Raw genomic sequence first — 26,576 nt, 5'->3', positions numbered from 1 at the left:
ATAGAAAGAATTTATTAAAAGAAAAACAAGAAAATACAGAATCTCTATGAGTCCAAGCTGGACACTCATAGGGTATAACCTTGCTAAGTTCTGGAGAGAATCCTCTCTCTTTCTCAGTACAACAAAAACAGGCAGAATTAAGAATAATCAATAACAAACACACAGAATTGCAAACATAGGATTATTAGATAATGACACAAAGTATCTTTCTAATACTCACTATCTTGACTAGAAGAAATTAGTTCAGAAAGGTAGAAACTTGTAGACTTGATTAAAACATCTGGACTCTTGTAACTCCAAACGGCTAAAAACAAAACACACAGCAACAGAGAGAAAAAGTTCCCTCCTAGGAATTTCAAATTCTCTTCCCTGATTGGTCCTCAGGCCAGGTGCGTACCAGGTACTATTTTTAACCCTTTACTAACTATTCATGACACCCCCGAGCATTGGTCCTGGGAGCAGCCCCAAGAGTGCCTATGCAGCAGTGGTCCCGGGGGCAGATGGAGCAGTGGCTCCAGGGAGCACCCGAGCATTGGTCCCAGGAGCGGCCACGGGGATCACCCGAGTCGCAGCGCCCCACGGGCAGCCCTGGAGGCCATCATGAGAGCGATCCCTGGGGGCCACGGAGCAGTGGGCCACTAGGGCCAGACAGCCGCCACCACCACTGGAGCAGGGGCCCCCCAGAGCAGCATGGCCCAGGAGCAGAAATTTAGTAATGGGTATTTGTAGTAAAAGTCATGGACAGGTCACGGGCCGTGATATTTTGTTTATTGCCCATGACCTGTCCATGACTTTTACTAAAAATACTCATAACTAAATCTTAGTCTTAGTCATCATTTGTTGTTTGAATGTGTCCCAGTTACAGCTGGAAATGGGCAGTGCATATCAGAAAACTAGACAGCCACTGTAGCCTGCATTTTCAAAAATGACTAGGGATTTTGGGTGCCCAAATGTAAAACACCTTAAAGAGACCTGATGCCGAGAAAAGCAGGTCTGTTTAAAGCGACTCAAATGAGACTCCCAAAATCACTAGACAGTCTGAAAATTTAGGGCTACTAGGTGGCTGCTAAGGGACAAATGAATATACTTGGTGGTAGGTCTGGGAGATCATGTCTAGATGGACTGAGTGCTCTGCAAGTTGTATCCATTTCTCAGTCTTTCACCAGCTGTAAAAGCCAGTACATAACAACTTAGCTTTATATGGTATATAGGGTAAGGCTATTGAGGAGACACATTCATTAAATTGACATTGGGAAAGTTAGAATGGATAGATTAAGAGAGATCCCCATATGGGCTGAACAGAAACACAAAACAAAACAGGAAAATAAGTCAAACACTGGAGTAATAGGTAGCATTGATTAAACTTTTAGATAATTTTTTGATTACTAATTTATTGACTAAGTTTGATAAAGCAGATTTAGTGGATATGACAGACACATGATGTTTGTTAGGTGCTTCATATACCTATATCTATCTATCTATCTATCTATCTATCTATCTATCTATCTATCTATGTCACTGCCAGCTAATGAACAAAAGATTGTGAAGCCACCAGATCTAAATTATTCTTGTCCTACTAAGGAGGTGAAGGAGAAAGCCAGCGAACAGCATAAATACAAGTACGGACATATATGTATGCATATATGGAACGCGAATTCATAGTGTTAGGCAACTTCACATATTGGAAGATTGCCTATAGAACTCAAACATAGTGGAATTTTTGACAGACCTCTATGATCTTTGGTCCCAAAAGCACAAACAAGTCTATACCTGAAAACATGAACTTTTTAAAAGTTTATGATATTATTTTATATCCTTATTGGATATATAATAGTATTTAGAATGATACATTCTCAATGATTTCACATTTTTTGAGAAAATAGGTACGTATAGTACTTGACCTCTCCAAACATCTTTCAGGCACCAGCAGATTTATGGTTCCCCATGGAATCTTGATTCTGCTCCTGTATGCATCTATTCTGTGCTCTGAGTAAGGCAGAAGTTATGTGGAAAATATAATATTTGATCATGTAATTAAAGACTGTCATAATGCGTGTGAAGAAGGGACCCCAATCAAGACACTGTAAATCTGGCATTTCCTAACTTTCAAGTGCTTGCCTTTGCCACCTAAATAAAATGGGGTGGCAGTTTCTATGTAAGTTTCTATGTTATTTTAAAGGAAAAAATAAAAATGAATTCTATTAAATACAACTGTAACTGTTCCTGAGGAACAAAAGCCAGAGAGAGGCTATGACAATTATTAACAGTTTCCATTCAGCTTTTGCTGAGATATAATTTCATGGAACAAAAAACAAAAAAAATGACACTTCTGTAGCCTGAGGGCATTCCCCCTGTGGAACATCAAAGGTCTACTGCAAATAATGGCTTCTCAAAAAAAGGTCACAAGGTCCTTTATCAGAGAAAGTGTTAAGCATACTAAATGTAAGGGTCCTTACCCATTCCCCCTATAATAGATAAAAGTATGACTGGACCAACTCTCAGCTTCTAAAAATTGCAGTACGAAGAGATAAGCAATATGTTCTATATGGGGAATCAAGGAGTTCATCTGGTTAAGCAGCTCATTAATTTCCCTACATGTATTCCCCCCATTCCACTGACAACAGATGAGTTTGGGTCTTCGTAGACAGTATGGCCTTGTGATGAAGGGACAAGTCTGAGAGTCAGACTACCACTAGCTTCCTGTTTGACCTTGAACAAGTCATTTAATTTCTCTGGCTGTGTCTACACTAACAATTTTCTTAAGATTTCCCATCTTTGCACTACCACATTTGGTAGCAATGGTGTGAAAGCAAAGCATAGACAGGCCACCACATTTTAGTCACTGTGTCATCTCACTGTACTCAGAGTAAGTCTAAATGGCATAGTAGTTCAAATGCTGGCAGTCACCAGGGCTGTCTGTCTATACTAGCATTCTCACTGTTGATACCACCAATGGAGTCGAACCAGCAATAGTGCTGGTAGGAAGTTTTAGAAAAATTGCTAGTGCAGACAAAGCCAAAATGACTCACTTTTCCCCATATTTAAATGTGTCGATGATACTTTACCTCACAGGAGTGTTGTGAGATTCAATTCATTATTGAGTGAGATAAAGGTGAAGGCCTATGCACCACTTAATTCCTACTTAAAATCTACTTTAGTGACTGATGTCTAAACAGTGTGCTGACCCTTTGCACAAGGGTGAGTTTCACTGCTAAGTATTTATTTATTACTTTGTTGCCAAACCTTCATGACGCTGTTGGGGTGGGAAGGAGTGGACATGTTAGTCTTTCACAAGTGGGATCCATGATGTTCCTTCTTAAACCCTAGCAAATGCCTACATTTATGTGCATGTGTACATACATTCATGCACACACAATATTTAATGTTCTAAACAATAAAGCTCTGTTTTTTAAAAGTGACTATTGATTCTGGGTGCCCAAGCTGACACACCATGAAAGGGTCTGAATTTTAGAAAGTGCTGTAAACCCTTCCTTTAAAGGGCCTTTTAGATGTACCCCAAATCACTAGTCACTTTTGAAAATCTTGGCTTAAAGGGTTATCTTGATGTCATAATGAGAAAATACACATGACCATTTCTTCAATCAGTATAACTCTTAAGGAGTCCCAGTTTGACAGATATGCCCTATTAGTTGCACCATATATAGATGTTGAAAACAGATGTAACTAATGAGTCTTTTATTAAATATATAGGACTCAGTATAGAGATAAGTATTTTATAAAATAATATAAAATACAGCTGAAGAAATTCCTCCTTCTGCATTATTTATTTTCTCTTCTAAAGTCAGACCTTTCAACCTGTTGCTTAATCTATTTGAAAAGTATAATCACAGCTTTAAAATAATTTGTAGGTACTTGGAATGTTTTCAGCACACATCTTGTTCTTATTATTAAAGACTTGAAAATGTTAGGACTATTGTCTCAAAATCTTTAAAGGCTGCATGTTCTACATGAAGATAATCTCTAGCAGGTGTGTTATATTTTCTTTATATGGTAATTTTATAGACGATTAACTATATGCACATTTCCTGTTGGTCCAAAAGCATGTTAGAAGGACATATTATAATTATAGTCAGAGAATGATTCTTGGTTCTCACAGAAAGAATAAGAAAAGAATCTAATGGCTTATCTTCCATGAGAGCCATTGCTGCAGCTAGTTACTTTTTGGTGCCTTCTTTGTTATCAGAGCATTTTCTCTTCCATAATATTGTCATATCTGGAATCTGTTAATGTCACGAGCAATGGGGCAACAGTAATGTAAAGCAGAAATTCAAAATTAACTGCCTTTCCTTATAATGAATGTATAGTGTTTAACCCATACAAAGCCTAATGCAGAAGGTGACATTCACTTTTATAGCCGCTCTGCAGCAGCCTATTATCTTTATCAAGTATTGACTGCTATACTAGTTGATAAATAGGCAAGTAGAGTAATTTGTTGCTAACTGTAACACTGCATTTGTTTTATGTATTAATTGACAACCCTTCCCCTTCTTTGATTGTTTTATGCTGTAGTATTCTCATGTTTAGAAGACTTCTATAACTTGAGGGCTGACTGTACTCCATAGTCATGGGACCAAATGATGGTCTTATTAATACCAATGTATATCTGGAGTAACTCTGTTGACTTCAGAGGAGTTATACCAGACCTAGGCCAGTGTAACCAACAACAGAATTTAGCCCCATGTTCTTCGTTGCATTTACTATAGTGTCCTTGTTGATCAAAAATGATAAAAATGCAGAGGGACAGCTACAGTTTATACTATGTGGGCATGTTAAATGGACCTTTGCTTTATGTATTCTTTTTTAATCTTTTTTTCTTTTTCCCTTCTCCAGGACGAGATACTAATGTGTTAGTATACATTAAGCGGAGGCTGGCAATGTGTGCAAGAAAGCTGGGAAGGACCAGGGAAGCTGTAAAAATGATGAGAGATGTGAGTCTGGATTTGTATTTATAGCTACGATTTAGTCATGGAGGTCACGGCAGTCACGGATTCCATGAGTTTACCGCACCTCTGTGACTTCTTCCGCTTCAGCTGTCAGCAGCTGAAGCTGGGGCTGGAGGCGGGACTGTGCGTCCCTGCCCTGCTGCAGCTGGGGCTGGATGGCTGGAACCAGGACCCTGCAGCCCCTGACCTGTGGCTTGGGGGGTTGGAGGAGGGGGCTGCAGATGGTCTGTGCACCCCTTTCCCGCAGCTGCGGCCAGCTCGGGAGCAGGAACTGTGCGCTCCCCGTGGCTGCACCCCCTGGTTGCGCTCAAGCCCCGCGGTTTCCATGAATTTTTGTTTAGCGCCCATGACTCTGTCTGTGACTTTTACTAAAAATAACCCTGACACAATCTTAGCCTTATTTATAGTTGCATGTAACTATGTCCTTTGAAAGCAACAGCATAGAAATGATGTTCAGTTTGCTTGCAGATTACACGTATAGCTGGCAATAAGAATGCTGCTGATAGGTTTTTGTGTCTAATTTATATATAAACTATGTTAAAAGAAGATTATTAAGGTTGCAAGGTAAAGTAAGGAAAATGCTAGGAAATGCCAGGATTCAGGTTGCTTGTACAATCTTAAACCAGCCCCCTTGTTCACATGCATTATGATGCAGTCTTTAATTACATTATCACATACTATTTTTCCACAGGATCCCTGCCTCATTCAGTCCATAGAATGGATGATGTTGATTTAATGAGCTGTTCAATACATGAGCTTTATTCATATTGGTCAATGTGTGGCCCATGCCTTATTTACTACACACCATTCAAACCCTGCTTTGAAAACAGAATTTTTATCTCCTCATGGTCATTTCTCTAGCATTCATCACTATAGGATTTGAGTGCTTCACAAACAATTAATTTAGTTTCACAATACCTCTGTAAAGTAAGTGGTATTATTACCCCCATTTTACAGATGGGAAACTGAGGCACAGAGCTATTATGATCAAAAATATCCATAATGTTGGATGCCTAATTTGAGAGATGTAGCTACTGATTTTCCAGAGTACTTAGTATTATATAGCCCCTTATATGTCCTTAGCACTGCTCCCATTGACTTCATGTGCAGGTGTGAGTGCTCAGCACTTCTTCAAATCAGACCCCAGGATCTCAAGTCAGGTGCCCAGAAAATGAGGAACACACAGTTACTGACAACCTGTGAAAAGTTTGGTTTAAGTGACTTGCCCAGCATCACATAGGAATTCTGCGGCAAAGGCAGGGATAGAATCTAGTTCTCCAGGGCAAAATTCAACTGCCTTAACCATGAGATCATTCTCTCTCTTCTTCCAATCCCTGGTCTCATTCACTACACACCTTCCAACTTCTGCAAAAAATGGAAGTGGGTGTCCTACAGACAACAATCCCCTTCCCTACACAAGCTGATTCATCCCCAGAGCAGGTCCATGCCAAACTGGGAGGGATTGCAACTGCTTTGGAGGATAGGTTCATATTTCAAAATGATCTGGACAAATTGGAGAAATGGTCTGATGTAAACAGGATGAAGTTTAATAAAGACAAATGCAAAGTGCTCCACTTAGGAAGGAACAATCAGTTTCACACATACAAAATGTGAAGAGACTGTCTAGGAAGGAGTACGGCAGAAAGGGATCTAGGGGTTATAGTGGATCACAAGCGAAATATGAGTCAACAATGTGATGCTGTTGCAAAAAAAGCAAAGGTGATTCTGGGATGCATTCACAGGTGTGTTGCGAGCAAGACACGAGAAGTCATTCTTCCGCTCTACTCTGTGCTGGTTAGGCCTCAACTGCAATATTGTGTCCAGTTCTGGGCACCGCATTTCAAGAAGGATGTGGAGAAATTGGAGAGGGTCCAAAGAAGAGCAACAAGAATGATTAAAGGTCTAGAGAACATGACCTATGAAGGAAGGTTGAAAGAACTGGGTTTGTTTAGTTTGGAAAAGAGAAGACTGAGAGGGGACATGATAGCAGTTTTCAGGTATCTAAAAGGATGTCATAAGGAGGAGGAAGAAAACTTGTTCATCTTAGCCTCTAAGGGTAGAACAAGAAGCAATGGGCTTAAACTGCAGCAAGGAAGGTTTAGGTTGGACATTAGGAAAAAGTTCCTAACTGTCAGGGTGGTTAAACACTGCAATAAATTGCCTAGGGAGGTTGCGGAATCTCCATCTCTGGAGATATTTAAGAGTAGGTTAGATAAATGTCTATCAGGGATGGTCTAGACCAGTGCTTCTGAAAGTGGTGGTCCACGGACCGGTACCCCGCGAGCCATCGGCTGCCGGTCTGTGGCGAGTTTCCTCATAAGAGCGTCAAATAGGATAATAATATGGCACCGGTCCCTGGCACATTGGAAAAAAAAATTGCCGGTCCCCCACATCAGATAGTTTGAGAAGCACTGGTCTAGACCAGGGGTCGTCAACCTCTGGCACACGGCTCCCCAGGGTAAGCATCCTGATGGGCCGGGCCAGTTTGTTTATCTTCCGCGTCGGCAGGTTCGGCGGACCACGGCTCCCACTGGCTGTGGTTTGCCGTCCCAGGCCAATGGGGGTGGTGGGAAGCGCCTGGCCCACAGCGCTTCCCGCTGCCCCCATTGGCCTGGAACAGCGAACCGCAGCCAGTGGGAGCCGTGGTCCGCCAAACCTGCCAACGAGGCAGATAAACAAACTGGCCTGGCCCGCCAAGGTGCTTACCCGCGTGCCAGAGGTTGCCAACCCCTGGTCTAGACAGTATTTGATCCTGCCATGAGGGCAGGGGACTGGACTCGATGACCTCTCGAGGTCCCTTCCAGCCCTACAATCTATGAATCTATGCTGTGCACTGAATGACACAGGGGTCCTGTTGAAAATGTAATTAAATTGTGTATCATAAGGCATGTGAACAAGGGTGCTGAATTAAGATTGCATGGGCAATGAAAATTTCCTATGTTTAAAAAAAAATTAAAATTGAAAAAAACAAACATTCCATCCTGTGGATGGATCATCATCATTATCATCAGATATACAGCATAATCCTCTATCTCTTGAGCTAAAGGAGTGACCAGTAACAGTAGTAGGTTGTCATTCTTTAAGTGAACCAGTTCCAGAGGGGGATGAGACACTTTGCCAAAAGGTTTCACAGATAATTGCTAGATGGCAAAGGAATATTGAAACTCAGGAATGCAGGTTCTACAGTGAAGTGTGCTCAGTGGTTGCAGACTCTTTTGCCCTTGTGTCCCGCAGCCTTTCTGTATCCCCTTTGTCTCCTATTCCCCACCTCTTTCCCTAGCTCCTGCTATCCTCCTGGGTTCCTCCCTGCTCAGTGCTTAAAGATCACGATGGGTTGCAGGCCCAGGAAACAACACTTATAAAAAGGGAGATGGGTCACTGAGGGTGCACATTTTAAATACCACCTGGGAGAAAACCCCCTTTGATTGGCTACTTTCCCTACTTGCCCACAGGAGAGCAGCAAATCGGAGATGCTATAGGAAGCAGGCAGAGTTCTCTCCCTCTCCTCTCAGGAGAGGGCACCATTGTCACAGGATAGGAGGGCAGAGGAGGCAGCAGAAAGCCCAGCAGCTCAGGGTTGCTCTGCTCCCTCCTCCCCTTCTGTGTGCAATGGGTTGGCGCCGCTGTTCCTTTCCCCCTTGTCTCTCCTTGTTGGCAGCACCTGGCTGGGGAAAGCAGGGTGAAGAACCCCAATAGTTTCAGGAGGCGCAGAGATGAGGCTGTAATAGGCAAGGTGGGCGACAGAATTGATGTGGGAGCAGCATTGATGGAGGGCTGTGGAGGGGCAGAACTGATGTGGGAGCACAACTGATGTCTAGGTTGGAGGGGGGAGAACTGATGTGGGGACAGAATTGATGGTGGCTGGGGCAATATTGACTTGGCGGTTGAGGGACAGATTAATTGCTGAACAGGAGGACAGGTAGATGTTGGGGTGATGATAGACCCCACATACATTTTTTTTCAGGCCAGTTTAATTACTGTCCCCATCCCTTGCTCCTCCCCACCCTCCGTTCTTCACCCTTCTGCATTCAAATCAGGCTGTTTCCTCCTTCCCCTCCATGCTCCCTGGGTGCCAGCAGGAGGAGCATTGAGAGCAGGGGAGAGAGAGTTTTTCTGTGCTGTCACTTCCTGTGCCTGGTGACACAGTCGCCTCAGGCTTCCAGGAAGAGCAACTGCAGGGAAATACAGCTCAGCCCAAGCAGTCGAAGGATGGAGTGTTCTCAACTGGTCTTTGGGGATCGCACATTGCGCAGTCCAGTTGACACACAGGAGCTCTGGGGGAATGGAGAGTGCTCACCTCAGTCAGGATGGAATCTTTGGACAATTTAGCTGCTCAGATCTAGCAAGTCTCTGCTGAGCATCTGCAATTTTTTCAGAGGACTGTAACTTGGCCAAATTTGGGGAAGTTTTCATGGGGATGGCAAGAGGCTCATCCCTGTTACCAAGGCAACCTCTTGCCAAATTTTATGTCTATACTCCAAAACAGGAAAGCAGTAGAGCTTCTCATTGAAATGATTGTACAATCATTTAATATGGGCAAACCAATTTATTTATCCCTCATATCATTCTCAGACATGAAATGGCGAAACCGTTTTAGCTGCAACTGTCAAAAAACAAACGAAACAATTCAGCCTGAGGCAGACACCCATCATGAAAATTTCAGCCCAAACATTAAAGTTTTGCAAAAGGGAATAAAATAGAAAGTGTTGAGTAACCTTAACTACCCATGCTACTGTCATGGGGTTCAGGATGCAGTCCACACCAGTAAGGGGTTATGTCACTGTTTGTCTTGCAACTAGGATGATCAGATGTCCCGTTTTACAGGGACAGTCCCGATATTTGGGGCTTTGTCTTATAAAGGCGCCTATTACCCACTCCCTGTCCTGATTTTTCACACTTATTGTCTGGTCACCTTACTTGCAAGTTTGGGTGTCTTACATTGCTTTGCTGCTGTAGCTCCCAGCCTGGGAGCTATACACAGCTAGCCTACAAGCATGCCAATCACACTGAATGTCTCTCTCTTTGCTAGATGTAATTCTAATCCCTGCAGCCTGTTTACAGCCCCACTCTGGCTTCCACCAGCCTTGGTTACTATTTGCAGGGTGACCCCATCACACTCCCAGTCCCGAATTTTCCTCAAACCGCGGGCCCTGAAGTGTCCAGCCCTCTCCTGGAACACTCAGAGAAATAAGATTTGTTTGCTCCTTTAAAAGACAAAAGCATATCAGTGCTTATTAATTTAACTAAAGCAGATACACCCTTCCCTTCAAACACAACAGTGAGCTGGTTTATAGTAAAAATAAAACAAATTTATTAACAATAGGTCATAGGTTAAGTGATGCCAAGTAAAAGAAATAAAAGTAGAGATGGTTACAAGTAAATAAAAGTGAAAACACGCATCTGAAAGTCTGAAACTTACTCTAGCAAGGTACAGAATTTGTTCAATGTGGTGTCTTTCATCAATCTTCCTTCTTCCCAGGCATGGCTGACTTTCCCTCAGTCAGGACCTTCCACAGAAGTACAAGAGGCTGCGTGTTAAGGCATACATTTTATGACAATATTAATCATCAATTTGTATGGGCTTTCATGAACACCTCACTTGATATACTTTATAGTACAGTAATATTGTAGACAATCAGTTGATTCAATTGCTTATCACTAAGGCTGAGAATCTGTCATGGAGGTCACAGAAGTAATGAATTCCGTGATTTTCCATGACCTCCGTGACTTCTGCAGCAGCAGCAGTTTGGATGTGTGGGAGGGGACTCGGGGCTAAGAGCAGGGCATTTGGTGGTGCGGGGTGCCGCTTACATCCAGGTGGGGGGCTCCCCAGCTCCCACTGGCGTGGCCCTGCAGCTCCTAGCCCCAAGTTTTAGTTAGGGATATATAGTAAAAGTCATGGACGGTTCACAGGCTGTGATTTTTTGTTTACTGCCTGTGAGCTGTCCATGACTTTTTCTCAAAATACCCATGACTAAAACGTAGCCTTACTTATCACTTGAGGTTCAGTTTATAGCCAAGATAAAGTTTTTCTTCCCTGCTGGAAGTTGTCTCCTCCCCCTCTTGTTAGATTGATAGCTTTGTTTACCTAATATGTTAATAGATTGTCGTTGTCTCTGCCTGATGACTAAGCTGGTCAGAGAAGCAAATATATATTCTTTGTCTAGGGCAGACCTGTTTACCAACTCCCCCTGACATGCCTGGCTTAAACACATTTTAGTCATCATTACAGCATATATCCATAACTCTTAATACACATTGCAGACATCCTTCATGCAAGAATCTTAATGATCAATGGTTTGTTAGTTTTCCAGTGACATTACATGACACCTTTTAGATACAGATTATAACCATAGTGAGCTGAGGTACAGGTACAGGCCAGCTGAAATTTATTACCTGATCTAATGAGCCCCTTGCCTTCTGGCATTGGAATGCTTTAAGGGTCACAGCCACCTGTAATGTTGATAATTTGTAACATTTATCTAATAACTATACAATGCAACTATTAACACTCACTACCTCCACCCTCCAAGATTTACCATATAGTCAGTTAGAAAGAGGAGAATGGTGAAAGATATTGAGATGAATGAAATGACTTTCAGATTTGAGGAGATATGATGTAATATTGGCTGCTGAAGAAATAGTGCAAAATATGAACCAAAATACCTTGTTTCTAACAAATTTAGAGACAAAGGAATTTTCAGCCCCTTCCATTTCCACCTACAATTCATTTCATGAGCATATCAGAAATGCAATACTTTAGGCACTGGTGTATATCAACTTTTTGTTGATAGGTAAGACTGGCAAAGTATTTGTATATCCACCCTTGTTCACACATGGATTAGGAAGAAGTATAGAAAATATATTGATATTTGTCAACATATCTTACATAAGAACAGCCATACTGGGTCAGATCAATGGTCCCATCTAGCCTAGTATCCTGTCTTCTGACAGTGGTCAATGCCAGGTGCATCAGAGGGAATGAACAGAACAGGTAATCATCAGGTGATCCATCCCTGTCACCCAGACTTAGCTTATGGCAAACAGAGGTTAGGGACACGTCAGAGCATAGTTTTGCATCCCTGCCCATTCTGGCTAATAGCCAGCGATGGACCTATCCTCCATGAACTTTTCTAGTTCTTTTTTGAACTCTGTTATCCTCTTGGCCTTCACAACATCCTCTGGGAAAGAATACCACAGGCTGACTGTGCGTTGTGTGAAGAAATACTTCCTTTTGTTTGTTTTAAACCAGCTACCTATTAATTTCATTTGGTGACCCCCTAGTTCTTGTGTTATATGAAGGAGTAAATAACACTTCCTTATTTACTTCTTCCACACCAGTCATGATTTTATAGACCTCTATCATATCCCCCCTTAGCTGAAAAGTCCCAGTCTTATTAATCTCTCCTCATATGGAAGCCGTTCCATACCCCTAATCATTTTTGTTGCCCTTTTCTGAACCTTTTTCAATTCCAGTATATCTTTTTTGAGATGGGGTGACCACATCCGCATGCAATATTCAAGATGTGGGGATGCCATGGATTTATATAGAGGCAATATGATATTTTCTGTCTTATTATCTATCCCATTCCTAATGATTCCCAATATTCTGTTAAGCTTTTTTGATGGCTGCTGCACATTGAGTGGATGTTTTCAGAGAATTATCCGTAATGACTCCAAGATCGCTTTCTTGAGTGGTAACAGCTAATTTGGATCCCATCATTTATATATATATAGTTGGGATTATGTTTTCCAATGTGTATTACTTTGCATTTATCGACATTGAATTTCATCTGCCATTTTGTTTCCCAGTCATCCAGTTTTCTGATAACCCTTTGTAACTCTTTGCAGTCTGCTTTGGACTTAACTATCTTGAGTAGTTTTGTATCATCTGCAAATTTTGCCACCTCATGTTTACCCCTTTTTCAAGATCATTTATGGCTATGTTAAGCAATACTGGTCCCAATATAGACCCCCGGGGGACACCACTATTTACATCTCTCCATTCTAAAAACTGATCATTTATTCCTACCCTTTGATTCCTGTCTTTTAACCAGTTATTGATCCATTAGAGGACCTTCCCTCTTATCCCATGACAGTTTATTTTGCTTAAGAGCCTTTGGTGAGGGACCTTGTCAAAGGCTTTCTGAAAATCTAAATACATCGTATCCACTGGACCACCCTTGTCCACATGCTTGTTGACCTCCTGAAAGAATTCTAGTAGATTGGTTTCAGAGTAGCAGCCATGTTAGTCTGTATCCGCAAAAAGAACAGAAGTACTTGTGGCACCTTAAAGACTAACAAATTTATTTTAGCACGAGCTTTCGTGAAGTGAGCTGCAGCTCACAAAAGCTCATGCTAAAATAAATTTGTTAGTCTTTAAGGTGCCACAAGTACTTCTGTTCTTTTTTCTAGTAGATTGGTGAGGCATGATTTCCCTTTATCAAAACAGTGTTGACTCTTCCCCAACAAATTGTGTTCATCTATATGTCTGATAATTCTGTTCTGTACTATAGTTTCAATCAATTTGCCTGATACTGAAGTTAGGCTTACCAGCCTGTAATTGCCAGGATTGCCTATGGAGCCTTTTTTAAAAATTGGCGTCACTTTAGCTGTCCTCCAGCCATTTGGTACAGAAGCTGATTTAAATTATAGTTTACATACCACAGTTAGTAGTTCTGCAGTTTCACATCTGAGTTCCTTCAGAACTCTTCTGTGAATACCATCTGGTCCTGTTGACTTATTACTGTTTAATTTACCAGTTTGTTCCAAAACCTCCTCTAATGACACCTCAATCTGGGATAGTTCCTCAATTCTCACAAGTTCCTTGTGTGTGTTGCCACAACATGATAAGGGAAGTTACCTTTAATCATCCATTTCCATGAGAAAGGATTTAGTGTGAGAGACAGAACAATATGTAACTAATTTGGATTATATTTTGTGGCTAATGTTATATTTGTGGAATAAATTGTAGATTGATAAAATAAGATCTAAGATGGACCACAAGAGAACACTAAGACAGGAGGACTTGGACTTGAAGTCCTACATGTTAGACATTTTAAATATTGAAATTACCCTTTCTTCAGTAAGAGCTTTATGCTATAGAATAAGGACTAGAAGAATAAGAAGGGATGGAGATAGAACTAAACTTCAAACCTGGACAAATTTTATTGCACTTTCCCTCTTACAGACATTGGGTTAGATTCTCAGACCTAGGTTTTGCCACCTTTACACTTCCCTGACTGTGGGGATTTTGGGCCTTGAGCCAGTCTCGAGACACACTGTAAAGCAACAGCCATCCCCAGGTCATGACCCTCATACATGCTGGTCAAGAATGAGAGTGGCTCTGTGCCACTGAGGGTTCCCCTTTACACAAAGTCATTTAAGCCAGATTTACAGCTGCTTTGCTCCACCTATGTTAGAGCAGAAGGTCTAGCCCTTTGTTTTTTAAGTGGATGAATGAGCCTTGTCATTTCTTCATGGGAGACATGAACAATATTTTTATGAAGGAGTTCTAAGAACTTTAATATGTTATTGATGGGGTATATGTGATTGATGAGGGTGGCGGGTGGAATTATTCACCCTAAAGGAATATTAAGAATATGTTGTCTGGGGATTGCAGAATGTCATTGTCATAGGAGAGAGGCTGAAGGCCCTATTTGTGTTGGAATAACTGAAAACAGATTTCTTAAGACATGGAACACGAAGGAGATAAAGTTTTAAGAGGTGCATGATGCCATCTGGAAAACATGACTGGGACGTAGTGAGTCTTTGCCATTTTGAGAAAATAAAAGGGTATTGGCTGTTAAATTTCTTACACATATGAGGGACATCTTGATAATATTACTGGTGTATTACACTGTGTTACTTGACTACTATGCACAACAGAAGACTGAGGTTCTGTTTGAGTGACCTTTCTGGAATACACCCAGAAAATGAATGGTTATTGATTTAAATAGGATTTGTGGTTTATATATTTGGTCATTGAGAGTGGAAAGAATGTGTTACATAATACTGAATTTAAGATGTTTCAGTTTTATACATATGAAGAAGTTATTTTATTGTTGTTATGGACTATATCATCCTCTCCACTTATGATCTGATTAATCTGGTAATACTATTGTGTCACAGACTAAACCAGGGGTCTCAACAGTGGAGGGTCCGCTGGTCCCGCGACTCCGGTGGACCTACCAAAGCCACGGGACCTGCGGACCACGGGACCAGCGGACCCTCCGCAGGCACGCCTGCGGGAGGTTCACCGGAGCCGCCTGCCGCCCTCCCGGCGACCGGCAGAGCACCCCCTGCAGCATGCCGCCGTGCTTGGGGCGGCGAAATGTCTAAAGCTGCCCCTGGGTCTCAAACACCCCCCCTGCACACCTCCACCTCAACTCCCTGCCCTGAGCTCTCACCGCACCCTGCACCCTTTCTGCACCCCCTTGGGCAGCATTGCGGTAGGGACTTCGGGGAAGGGGTTGGAATGGGGCAGGGAAGGGGTGGGAAGAGGCAGGGCCTAATGGAAGGGGTGGAGTGGGGATGGGGCCAGAAGCAGCGAGGGGTGTGTGTCAGTGATGGAGCCCGCGGATCAATGCACTAGTCCTCATCATCATAGAATCATAGAATCTCAGGGCTGGAAGGGACCTCAGGAGGTCATCTAGTCCAACCCCCTGCTCAAAGCAGGACCAAACCCAACTAAATCATCCCAGCCAGGGCTTTGTCAAGCCTGACCTTAAAAACCTCTAAGGAAGGAGATTCCACTACCTCCCTAGGTAACCCATTCCAGTTCTTCACCACCCTACTAGTGAAAAAGTTTTTCCTAATGTCCAACCTAAACCTCCCCCTCATGTGGCCCTCGTGGTCATTTGAGTTTGAGACCCTTGGACTAAACTGAAGAGCCTGAGTTATTTTTTTGGTGATGATATGCTGCTTTAATCTGGTACACATAGCTGTGTTGACTTTATCAGCATTACCAAGTAACACATAATTTGTATGGAAGTGTATGCAGGTGTTGCTTTTATTTAGACATCTGCCAATAATTAATAATTTATTATGATTCTGATATAGAAACCAGAAGCCTGTCATTTTTCTAGACACAATGTGCTCAATTCTGATCTCACATAGGCCAGTGTACATATGGAATAACTCCATTACAGTCAATTGAGCTACTCCAAATGTATTCCAATCTGTGTAGAATATGGCCCAATATGTATAGAGTGGATGAGAGATCTTACCAGCCATAATGAAGGCCACAGTCTGAAACTTTAGTTTTATTTGTTGTGCTGCTTGAGTAAAGAAGATTTAAGTGTTCTGAGAGAGATTTAGTTTGGTTTGGCAAGCACAGAGATGATTATGTCTGATCCTCTTCAGTGTCCCAGGCTGTGGCCATGCCTAGAAAGACTGTTATAATCTCGTAGAAAGGCTAGTGCAGAAACATACATGTTGGACAATTCAGGACATCTTTTCATGTCAACTACTTTGCACTGAAGCACTTTCTTTCTTTTGCTCAGTCTCTTGCCCTGAAATGAATACACTGGTTTTGGACTGCAGCCCTGTCTGTAATCAGAACACTTCAGGGTGGGCAAGGCAGTTATATACTGGGTGATGGATACGGGAGTAGTGATCACCAGCATTATTGACTTAGAAAAGTGGATCAATATAATGAGGTGGATCATCTCCTTTGGGTGGGTCACTGAAATTCATTAAAAATCGATGAGATTTTAGGACATACCATGTAGGAAAGTGAATGGGCTAATTTTGCTAAATTAATTCAAGCATTCTACGATTGAGCTGGAGAATATTTGGACCTTGGTAAAAACTTTCACTGGAGGATAATTTATGATCATTAAAGTAAAACAGCTTTAAAGAGGGGGAATCATATAGAAGTCATGCCAGTGACTGGTAGGCTGAAGCAAACAAAGTGACAGGCCCAAACGAACCAAGGGCCGTACATTGAGTCTTCTTTAAGAGATAAAACAAAACAAAACCTCCCCAACAGGACATTTCTGTTCCATTCCTTCAGGTGTCAGCACTGACCCTCCCCAGAGGTTTTGCTTTATGGCTTTAATGCAAGTAATGGGGTTTGGCCTGTTTCAGGGATCTGGAGTTAGCATGGCTCCTCCACAGGGATTTCTGCTACACAGTTCTTTCCCCCTTCTCCCTCCCAAAATTAAAAGAGGTAAGGTAATAATTGGAGATATACCAATCTCCTAGAACTGGAAGGGACCTTGAAAGGTCATCAAGTCCAACCCCCTGCCTTCACTAGCAGGACCAATTTTTGCCCCAGATCCCTAAGTGGCCCCCTCAAGGATTGAACTCACAACCCTGGGCTTAGCAGGCCAATGCTCAAACCACTGAGCTATCCCTCCCCCCCTTAAGTACATCAGCGGAAACAAAGGCCATGGTTTCGCAGCTCTTTTAGCTTCCTGAAAATCTCTCCCTTTTGTGAGGGAAAGGAGCTTCTTAAATCCCTTCCTAGCATCCCTTGCCAAGCTCTGAACTACAAATCCATGAGTGCTGAGGGAAGATCCAGAACCCTCTGCATTTGGAGCTCTGATCTCTTGTCCTGAATGGGGCAGCAGTCAGACTTCCTCACAAACCCCAAAAGACCTCCTGAGACCTCTTCTGCCGCCTCAGTGACTGTTGAGTTCTCAGGCCGCTGCCTACTTACTTCTTACAGAAACATTGAAATGGGAAGGTGCTGGCCCTGGAGATTATCTTTATTAGCCTTAAGAGGCTGGTACATCCCATTACAGTGATATTTTCTAATTTAATCTCGACTTTGGACCTGCTGCTTCAAAATAGACTGAATATGATAATGTGAATCTTGTTGTATGAGAAAGTGTGTTGAGTGGACACCAGTAGGGATGGTTTTGGTTAAATCATAGAATCATAGAATCTCAGGGTTGGAAGGGACCTCAGGAGGTCATCTAGTCCAACCCCCTGCTCAAAGCAGGACCAAACCCAACTAAATCATCCCAGCCAGGGCTTTGTCAAGCCTGACCTTAAAAACCTCTAAGGAAGGAGATTCCACTACCTCCCTAGGTAACCCATTCCAGTGCTTCACCACCCTACTAGTGAAAAAGTTTTTCCTAATATCCAACCTAAACCTCCCCCTCTGCAACTTGAGACCATTACTCCTTGTTCTGTCATCTTCTACCACTGAGAACAGTCTAGATCCATCCTCTTTGGAACCCCCTTTCAGGTAGTTGAAAGCAGCTATCAAATCCCCCCTCATTCTTCTCTTCTGCAGACTAAACAATCCCAGTTCCCTCAGCCTCTCCTCATAAGTCATGTGCTCCAGCCCCCTAATCATTTTTGTTGCCCTCCGCTGGACTCTCTCCAATTTATCCACATCCTTCTTGTAGTGTGGGGCCCAAAACTGGACACAGTACTCCAAATGAGGCCTCACCAGTGCTGAGTAGAGGGGGATGATCACATCCCTTGATCTGCTGGAAATGCCCCTACTTATACAACCCAAAATGCCATTAGCCTTCTTGGCAACAAGGGCACACTGTTGACTCATATTCAGCTTTTCGTCCACCGTAACCCCTAGGTCCTTTTCTGCAGAACTGCTACCCAGCCATTCGGTCCCTAGTCTGTAGCAGTGCATGGGATTCTTCCGTCCTAAGTGCAGGACTCTGCACTTGTCCTTGTTGAACCTCATCATATTTCTTTTGGCCCAATCCTCTAATTTGTCTAGGTCCCTCTGTATCCTATCCCTACCCTCCAGCGTATCAACCACTCCTCCCAGTTTAGTGTCATCTGCAAACTTGCTAAGGGTGCAGTCCACACCATCCTCCAGATCGTTAATGAAGATATTGAACAAAACCGGCCCCAGCACCGACCCTTGGGGCACTCCACTTGATACCGGCTGCCATCTAGACATGGAACCATTGATCACTACCCGTTGAGCCCGACCATCTAGCCAGTTTTCTATCCACCTTACCGTCCATTCATCCAGCCCAGACTTCTTTAACTTGCTGGCAAGAATACTGTGGGAGACTGTATCAAAAGCTTTGCTAAAATCCAGAAATAGTACATCCACTGCTTTCCCCTCATCCACAGAGCCGGTTATCTTGTCATAGAAGGCAATTAGGTTAGTCAGGCATGACTTGCCCTTGGTGAATCCATGCTGACTGTTCCTGATCACTTTCCCCTCCTTTAAGTGGTTCAGGATTGATTCCTTGAGGACCTGTTCCATGATTTTTCCAGGGACTGAGGTGAGACTGACTGGCCTGTAGTTCCCTGGATCTTCCTTCTTCCCTTTTTTAAAGATGGGCACTACATTAGCTTTTTTCCAGTCATCCGGGACCTCCCCCGATCGCCATGATTTTTCAAAGATAATGGCCAATGGCTCTGCAATCTCATCGGCCAACTCCTTTAGCACCCTCGGATGCAGCGCATCCGGCCCCATGGACTTGTGCTCGTCCAGCTTTCCTAAATAGCCCCGAACTACTTCTTTCTCCACAGAGAGCTGGTCACCTCCTCCCCATACCGTGCTGCAGAGTGCAGCAGTCTGGGAGCTGACCTTGTCTGTGAAGACAGAGGCAAAAAAAGCATTGAGTACACTAGCTTTCTCCACATCCTCTGTCACTAGGTTCCCTCCCTCATTCAGCAAGGGGCCCACACTTTCCTTGACTTTCTTCCTGTTGCTAACATACCTAAAGAAACCCTTCTTGTTACTCCTAACATCTCCGGCTAGCTGCAACTCCAAGTGTGATTTGGCCTTTCTGATTTCACACCTGCATGCCTGAACAATACTTTTATACTCCTCCCTGGTTATTTGTCCAATCTTCCACTTCTTGTAAGCTGTTCTTTTGTGTTTAAGACGAGCAAGGATTTCACTGTTAAGCCAAGCTGGTCGCCTGCCATATTTACTTCTCTTCCTACACATCGGGATGGTTTGTTCCTGCAACCTCAATAAGGTTTCTTTGAAATACAGCCAGCTTTCCTCGACTCCTTTCCCCGTCATGTTATTCTCCCAGGGGACCTTGCCCATCAGTTCCCTGAGGGAGTCAAAGTCTGCTTTTCTGAAGTCTAAAAATAAGGAAAAATAAGATTTCCTCTGAACCATAACCCAAATCTGGAAATGAACACAAACCAACATTATTTTTAAGGTTCTAAAATAATTATATGAGCTTTTTTTCACTTGGGGACCACCTAGCAGCTGGGAGTTCAGCAGTTTTGAAAATCAGCCACCTATGTAGGTGTCCACATATTGTCTCAGCAGCCTAACTTCAGGTCCCTAGTTTTGAAAATCTTGGTCACGGTAATTTCATTCACTTCTGGAAAGATGCAGTGTGTGTGTGTGTGTGTGTGTGTGCGCACACTGACAGTATTAAGTATGCATTTTTCAATGCTTGTCTGTAGGTACCAATCAGCCTTAAGGATTTAAAGTGGCTTAACTTCTTAGAGAGGTGCATAGTTGTCAAATGTGTGTGATTAGCTGTTTTAAACCATTAGGCTGCCCTAAATAGTTAAGGTGATTTTAAAGGTTATGTCATCTGAAGGCTTTGAAGTGGCACCGTGCCATATCCCATAGTATTTAATGCTATGGAAAGGTTGGGAGGGGTACCGTATTTTTCCGTGTATAAGACTATACTTTTTCCTAAAATACTTAGACTAAAAATTGAGGGTAGTCTTATACACGGAAGTAAGCCCCCTGTTCCCTGCCTTCTGACCCCCCCAACCCCTATCCACCCCCCCATCCCTGAACTCCCCTGCCCTCTCTCCAACACCCTCTCCCTGCCCCCTTACCGCGCTGCCTGCATGTGGCTGGATCCGGCGAAGCGGGACCGGGGAAGCGGGGCCGGGCGGCAGGCGAAGCGGGACCGGGTAAGCGGGGCCGGGCGGCAGGCGAAGCGGGACTGGGTAAGCGGGGCCGGGCGGGTGGCCGGCGAAGCAGGGACGGCGAAGCGGGACCGGGTAAGCGGGGCCGGGCGGCAGGCGAAGCGGGACTGGGTAAGCGGGGCCGGGCGGGTGGCCGGCGAAGCAGGGACGGGGAAGCGGGGCCGGGCGGGCAGCAAAGCGGGGACGGGTAAGCGGGGCCGGGCGGCAGGCGAAGCGGGACCGAGTAAGCGGGGCCGGGCGGGTGGCCGGCGAAGCAGGGACGGGTAAGCGGGGCCGGGCGGCAGGCGAAGCGGGACCGGGGAAGCGGGGCCGGGCGGCCGGCCGGCGAAGCGGGGACGGGGAAGTGGGGCCGGGCGGGCGGCCGGCGAAGCGGGGATGGGGAAGCGGGGCCGGGCGGGGGGACGGGGAAGCGGGGACGGGGAAGCAGGGCCGGGCGGGGGGACGGGGAAGCGGGGCCGGGCGGGCGGCCGGCGAAGCGGGGACGGGGAAGCGGGGCCGGGCGGCCGGCGAAGCGGGACCGGCGAAGCGGGGAGCCGGGTGGCTGGGGATGCAGGGAGCTGGGGAGCCGGGCGGCTGGGGAGCCGGGCGCCGGGCGGCTGGGGACGCGGGGAGCCGGGCGGCCGGGGACGCGGGGAGCCGGGGAACCGCGCAGCTGGGGATGCGGGGCTGGGGAGCCGGGGAGCGGGCGGCTGCGGACACGGTGGGTCGGGGACGCTGGGAGCCGGGGCCGGGGGGCCGGTGGCTGGGGACGCAGGGCTGGGCGGCCGGTGAGCGGGTGGCTGGGGACGCGGGGAGCTGGGCGGCTGGGGAGCCGGGGGGTCGGGGCCGCGGGGCCAGGGCAGGAGCCGGGTGGCCGGGGCCGCGGGGCCAGGGCAGGAGCCGGGCGGCCAGGGACGCGGGGCCAGGGCAGGAGCCGGGCGGCTGGGGAGGGATGCGGCAGGAGCCGGGCAGGGCCGCCGCCGGAGACCAGCCGGGGCACATGGCCCTCCTCGGCCCCTCTACCCCTACCTCGGCGTTCTCTTCCTGTGCCTGAGCGGCAAAGTCGGGGGGGGGGGGGACAGCTGAAGCGCGGCTGGAGCGGCAAAGAAAACAAAACAAAACAAAAAACCTGAATTTGGGGTTAGAAAAGTTGGGGACGTCTTATACATGGGGGCGTCTTATACACGGAAAAATACGGTATTTTCTTTGATCTCTGACATTAGTTTGTGTGAGTGTTTCTGCTGGGGTACCCTCAGCACTGGCGTGACACACTTTTGTTGATAGAACTGAGCTGCATTTGTTAGCCTTTGAATTCCCCTTTTCTTACAATTAAAGGCTCAATACATTGAAGTGTTGAGCACTCTCAGCTGCCATTGGAGTGTTCAGTATCTTGTAGCATCCAGGGGAGCAAACAGAGTTGTAGTTATTGATAAAGCCAGTATGGTCCCTATCAGCTTAAGAACATAACCTTAATTGCTGCTTGCAAGTGTAGCCATTGCCTACCTCTCCCATACAGTTATGGGCTGAGGCAGGAACTTGTCAGTGAAATTCTTTGGCCCATGTTTTTCAGGGTGTCAGATTAAATGGCCATAACTAGATGGTCATAATTAGGTCAGACTTGATGGTCAAAACTACATTGATTTCACTGAGGTCAGAATTTCACCCTATGAATCTACGAATTCCAAGTACAGTGATTGCCATAAAAACCACAGCATTTTCCAGCATCTACTGCAAAGTGGTATCTGTGATACCTAATTCCTATTTTAAGTAGAGGAAAATACTGTGATATAGCAGATGGTAAATGCTGATTTTAATGTTAAGATCACAGATTTCTAGTAATATAAAAAATTATAAGATACTAGTTATCACTTCACTGCAGCTGCCTAAAATAGTGCAGATTCTACTTTCCAACACTCAGAAAAGTAAAAGCAGCAAAGAATCCTGTGGCACCTTATAGACTAACAGACGTTTTAGAGCATGAGCTTTCGTGGGTGAATACCCACTTCGTCGGATGCAAGACAAAGTGGGTATTCACCCACGAAAGCTCATGCTCTAAAACGTCTGTTAGTCTATAAGGTGCCACAGAATTCTTTGCTGCTTTTACAGATCCAGACTAACACGGCTACCCCTCTGATACTTCAGAAAAGTAAAAAAGTTTACTGAATGCTATCTAAGTCCACCATTCGTGTCTTTAATGTTAAAAGATATGCTGAAAGTTGTTTTATCCAGGTGGCTACAACAAGTGATTGCCCTTTATACACATGTTGAAAATGTATGTTTGTCCAAAAGAAGATTGTATTTCTAAAGAGTTTTCTTGGTAGCACCTACTACCAAGTTGGATGGATAGATATATGTGTATGACTCCTTATATGCTCAGCAGATTTATATATATATAACTCTGCTGAGCACATAAGGAGTCATATAAAACCTATATAGCACAAAGAACTGTACCTGCTTCTTTATCACAAAAAGATGCATAATGGATAGACCCCATGGCTTCCACCATGGTGGTTCTGTTACGATAATCCCCAGTCTCCTAGAGCTTATGCACATCTTCATTCTTACACTCCTCTCTGTCCATTTTCTTAAACTTCTGCAAATGGGGTTTGTGAAGATCATTTATTTGTGCTGTTCCATGTCTCTGGAACTTCCTAGCCTTTTGTGAGCCAGTACATTATTTCCTCTCTTTTAAATTTGACTTTAAAATCTTCCTCTCTTCTCTATCATTTAACTGACTTTCTCTAGAAAGTACTTGTTATGCTGTGGATAAAGCAAAGTCTAATTTTGGGAGGAAGGGATATTGAGGATAGTGATAAATGACTCTGCTTTCATGCTTTGTAATTTTACTAATCATTGGTGGAAAAAAGACTTTATGGTTATAAGTTATTTACTGTTATTCTATTTGTCGCTCTTGTATGAAGCTGCGATTACAAAAATATTAAACATACATCTGTTACAATTTGGCTTCCACTGGTTTTATGCAATATATCCCTTTAAAACTTCTTTTTATTCTTTAAACGTGTGAATTTTTCGCACTGACCCACCAGACAGTGTCTAGACTATGGCATTATTGTAATTATATTTTTAAAAGGACACAGATCAAACTCTGAAAGGTTTGAACAGCCCTTTTAATCCTCCAGGTTAGCTAAGAAAGGACATAATGGCTGAAAGTTCAAAGATAGTTCTAGAGAGGTCTCAAATCCAATGACTTTCTTCCTCTGTTGTATAGTTTGAGATTGTAATTGTTAACCTTGAGCCACACACACAATACAATACAATACCCCTATACATAAATATAATGTTACATGATTGGACTTGGCAATAGACAGGAAATGGAGAAATGAAGCTGAAATTCCATATTTAATCCATCCCATAATCTCCCTCCTAAGTATTGGGGTCTTTAAAGTGGTGGTTTCTCAGTACCAATAGGGCAGGGCAGTTAACAGGTGACAGAAGACAGAATGCTACCATTTCAGATACCATTGCTCGTAACAGCATTACTAGGAGCTGGGATGGATGGAATTTCAGGTTTTCTTTGAATTTAACTGCAATTTTTTTCAGTTTAAGCCAAAACCTTAAAATTATTTTAGTGTTCATAAATATGCTTAATTGAACACAGTGCTCTAAATGTGTTTTTGTTTGTTGTTTTATTGGGAGCATATATATATAAACCACAAATAATAATGGCATATAGTGCATTATAAAATATATATGCATGTACATTGATAGTGCAAATAGAGGCTTATGAGAATAAATGTGTCAACACCAAGTTATATACAAGATCATTTATCCACTTCCACGTTCCCCTGAGTCCCAAGGACTAGATGTAGGGCATATACTGTAACTTAAAACTGATTTCTGCATGAATAATGTATCATTGCTAATTGATGTATGGGAATAATATCATCACAGGGAGAAAATTGGACACAAAATCTATGGCTGCATTCCTCGAGAACATTCAAAAATTATATCTAAATGTAGAAAAATTGATGAGTGAAATATTCTGAGGGAAGGCTGTCCGCCTTCCATAACCATCCTGGTAGAGATAAAATTTGTTCTTTATTCAATAAATCAAGAGGGGATTTCCATGCACAGAAAAGCATTTTTGTATGAATCAACACCCTAGCACATCCATCACAGAAATCATCGAACCTACACACTGCAATATGGCTTGGGGTGAGACCGGAAATGTGACTCCAAGGAATAATGAGAAGACATGCAGTAATTTAAAATTTGTTTCCAGAATTCTTCTGTCAGTTTGTAGTCCTAAAGTACTAATTTCATATTTAAGATATTTTAAAATAAGTATTAATTATCTGGTAGTGCTAATATTTACATATATTTATAGTAAAGCTAATGAACATCCTAATGAAAACCTATTTCACTTTCTATACATGCACATATGTTTGTGCCCAAACATCCAAATCAAATATAACATGGACTAATTACATTATCCAATCTTAATTTTATCACTAGGAGATGCTTTTGACTAGTTTAAATTCAAAAGAAAATCCCAAATTAGCTACAGTTACCACATTATGTATATATTTATACCATAAAATGGCCCATCTTAACATTTTAGTTTAGAGTGATGCTTTTATAGATATATTGGGCCAGTTCCTCTGCTGGCATAAACAGGCCTAGCTAAGTGGAGCTGGGCCCATTTACACCATCTGAGGATCCAACCCATTCTGTTGTGCTAAGGAACTGAGGGTTTTACATAGAAATTGTTAACTTGCGCTGACCAGTGTTTAATAAGCTGCATTGACTTTAATAAGAGCTTTTTGTTTGCTAAAGATACATAAGGGGAAGAATCCTTGTTAAAGCTTGAAGCATGTTTTACTGGAGTCTAGTCAGTAGCTTGGTACAAGAGGTAATGGTACTTCTGTTTTTTCCTCTGAGATGAGGTGGTGCAGTGGTTGCCAGTAAAGAAGAAGCATTTATCTTGTCATAGCTTGAATCTTTTAAAAGAGAGCTTAGGGAAGAGAGTTGAAAAATAGTAAACTGGATAATTTGATAAACAAAGATCTGTGATATCACTGAAAATAAATCTATTGATTTAGGGCTAGACCTGTATCTGTTAGTCACAGCCCAGAATAAGCATGTAAAAAACATGGAGCCATACTGGCCAGGGGCAGGGGAGTGTTCTGCCTCTGTGACCATGCTGTACAGAGGGAACTTGGCCAATATTACATCCTTTTATGGTCTTCAGCCCACTGCCCCTTGGGAGCTGCTCCCACCCCGTAGTTGGTGTAGGGGAGGAGGGAACAGGACCTCCTTATTGCCCCTCAGAGCAATACAGAATTTGGCCTTTAGTGAGCAGGACTGATTTTAGGGGTGGGTGAACAGGGGGATTGTTCTGGATATCAACTTCTGGGGAGGTGCCACACTGCTGTGCCGCTTGGCCTTTTCTTTTTCTGTCTTCTCTGGTGATTGGTTGTCTGTTTGTTTATATTGCTTGGCCGCTGAGAGGGTGAGGGAGTGGGGTGCCGAAAATGTTTTCCACCCTGGCTGGCAAAACACCTAGGGCTGGCCCTGCTAGTGAGCATCTAGCACTATTGTGTTTCAATCTATAGCAAGGTTTGTATTCCATGGTGTTGATTAAAGGCACACTTTAATTGCTGACCTATCTTTATAATGTTTCCATCAAGGTGGTTTTACTTTCTGGCATTCATTCTATGACTGAAAAGAATTTAAAATAAAAAAGCAATAACTTGGAACTTACTGTGAGACTCACACAACAGGTGAACACATTATCTAGCAAAACATGTTTTCTGGTTTGTTTGC

General features: G+C 43.6%; 1 protein-coding gene across 4 annotated transcripts in view; it reads left to right on the top strand.

The window, feature by feature from the left end:
- Window positions 1–26,576, top strand: part of ST7 (suppression of tumorigenicity 7) — a 233,005-nt gene that overhangs the window by 142,987 nt on the left and 63,442 nt on the right. For all 4 annotated transcript variants that reach the window (XM_045002252.1, XM_045002251.1, XM_045002254.1 and 1 more), the window contains exon 8: window positions 4,852–4,949. In XM_045002252.1, coding sequence (XP_044858187.1) covers window positions 4,852–4,949 — 98 coding nt within the window. The remainder of the gene's footprint in view (window positions 1–4,851; window positions 4,950–26,576) is intronic.

This window comes from Mauremys mutica, chromosome 1, assembly GCF_020497125.1.
Source record: "Mauremys mutica isolate MM-2020 ecotype Southern chromosome 1, ASM2049712v1, whole genome shotgun sequence".
NCBI classification, from domain to species: Eukaryota; Metazoa; Chordata; order Testudines; family Geoemydidae; genus Mauremys; species Mauremys mutica.
The sequence above is the reverse complement of the archived record's forward strand: the minus strand, read 5'-3'. Positions and strand labels throughout refer to the sequence as shown.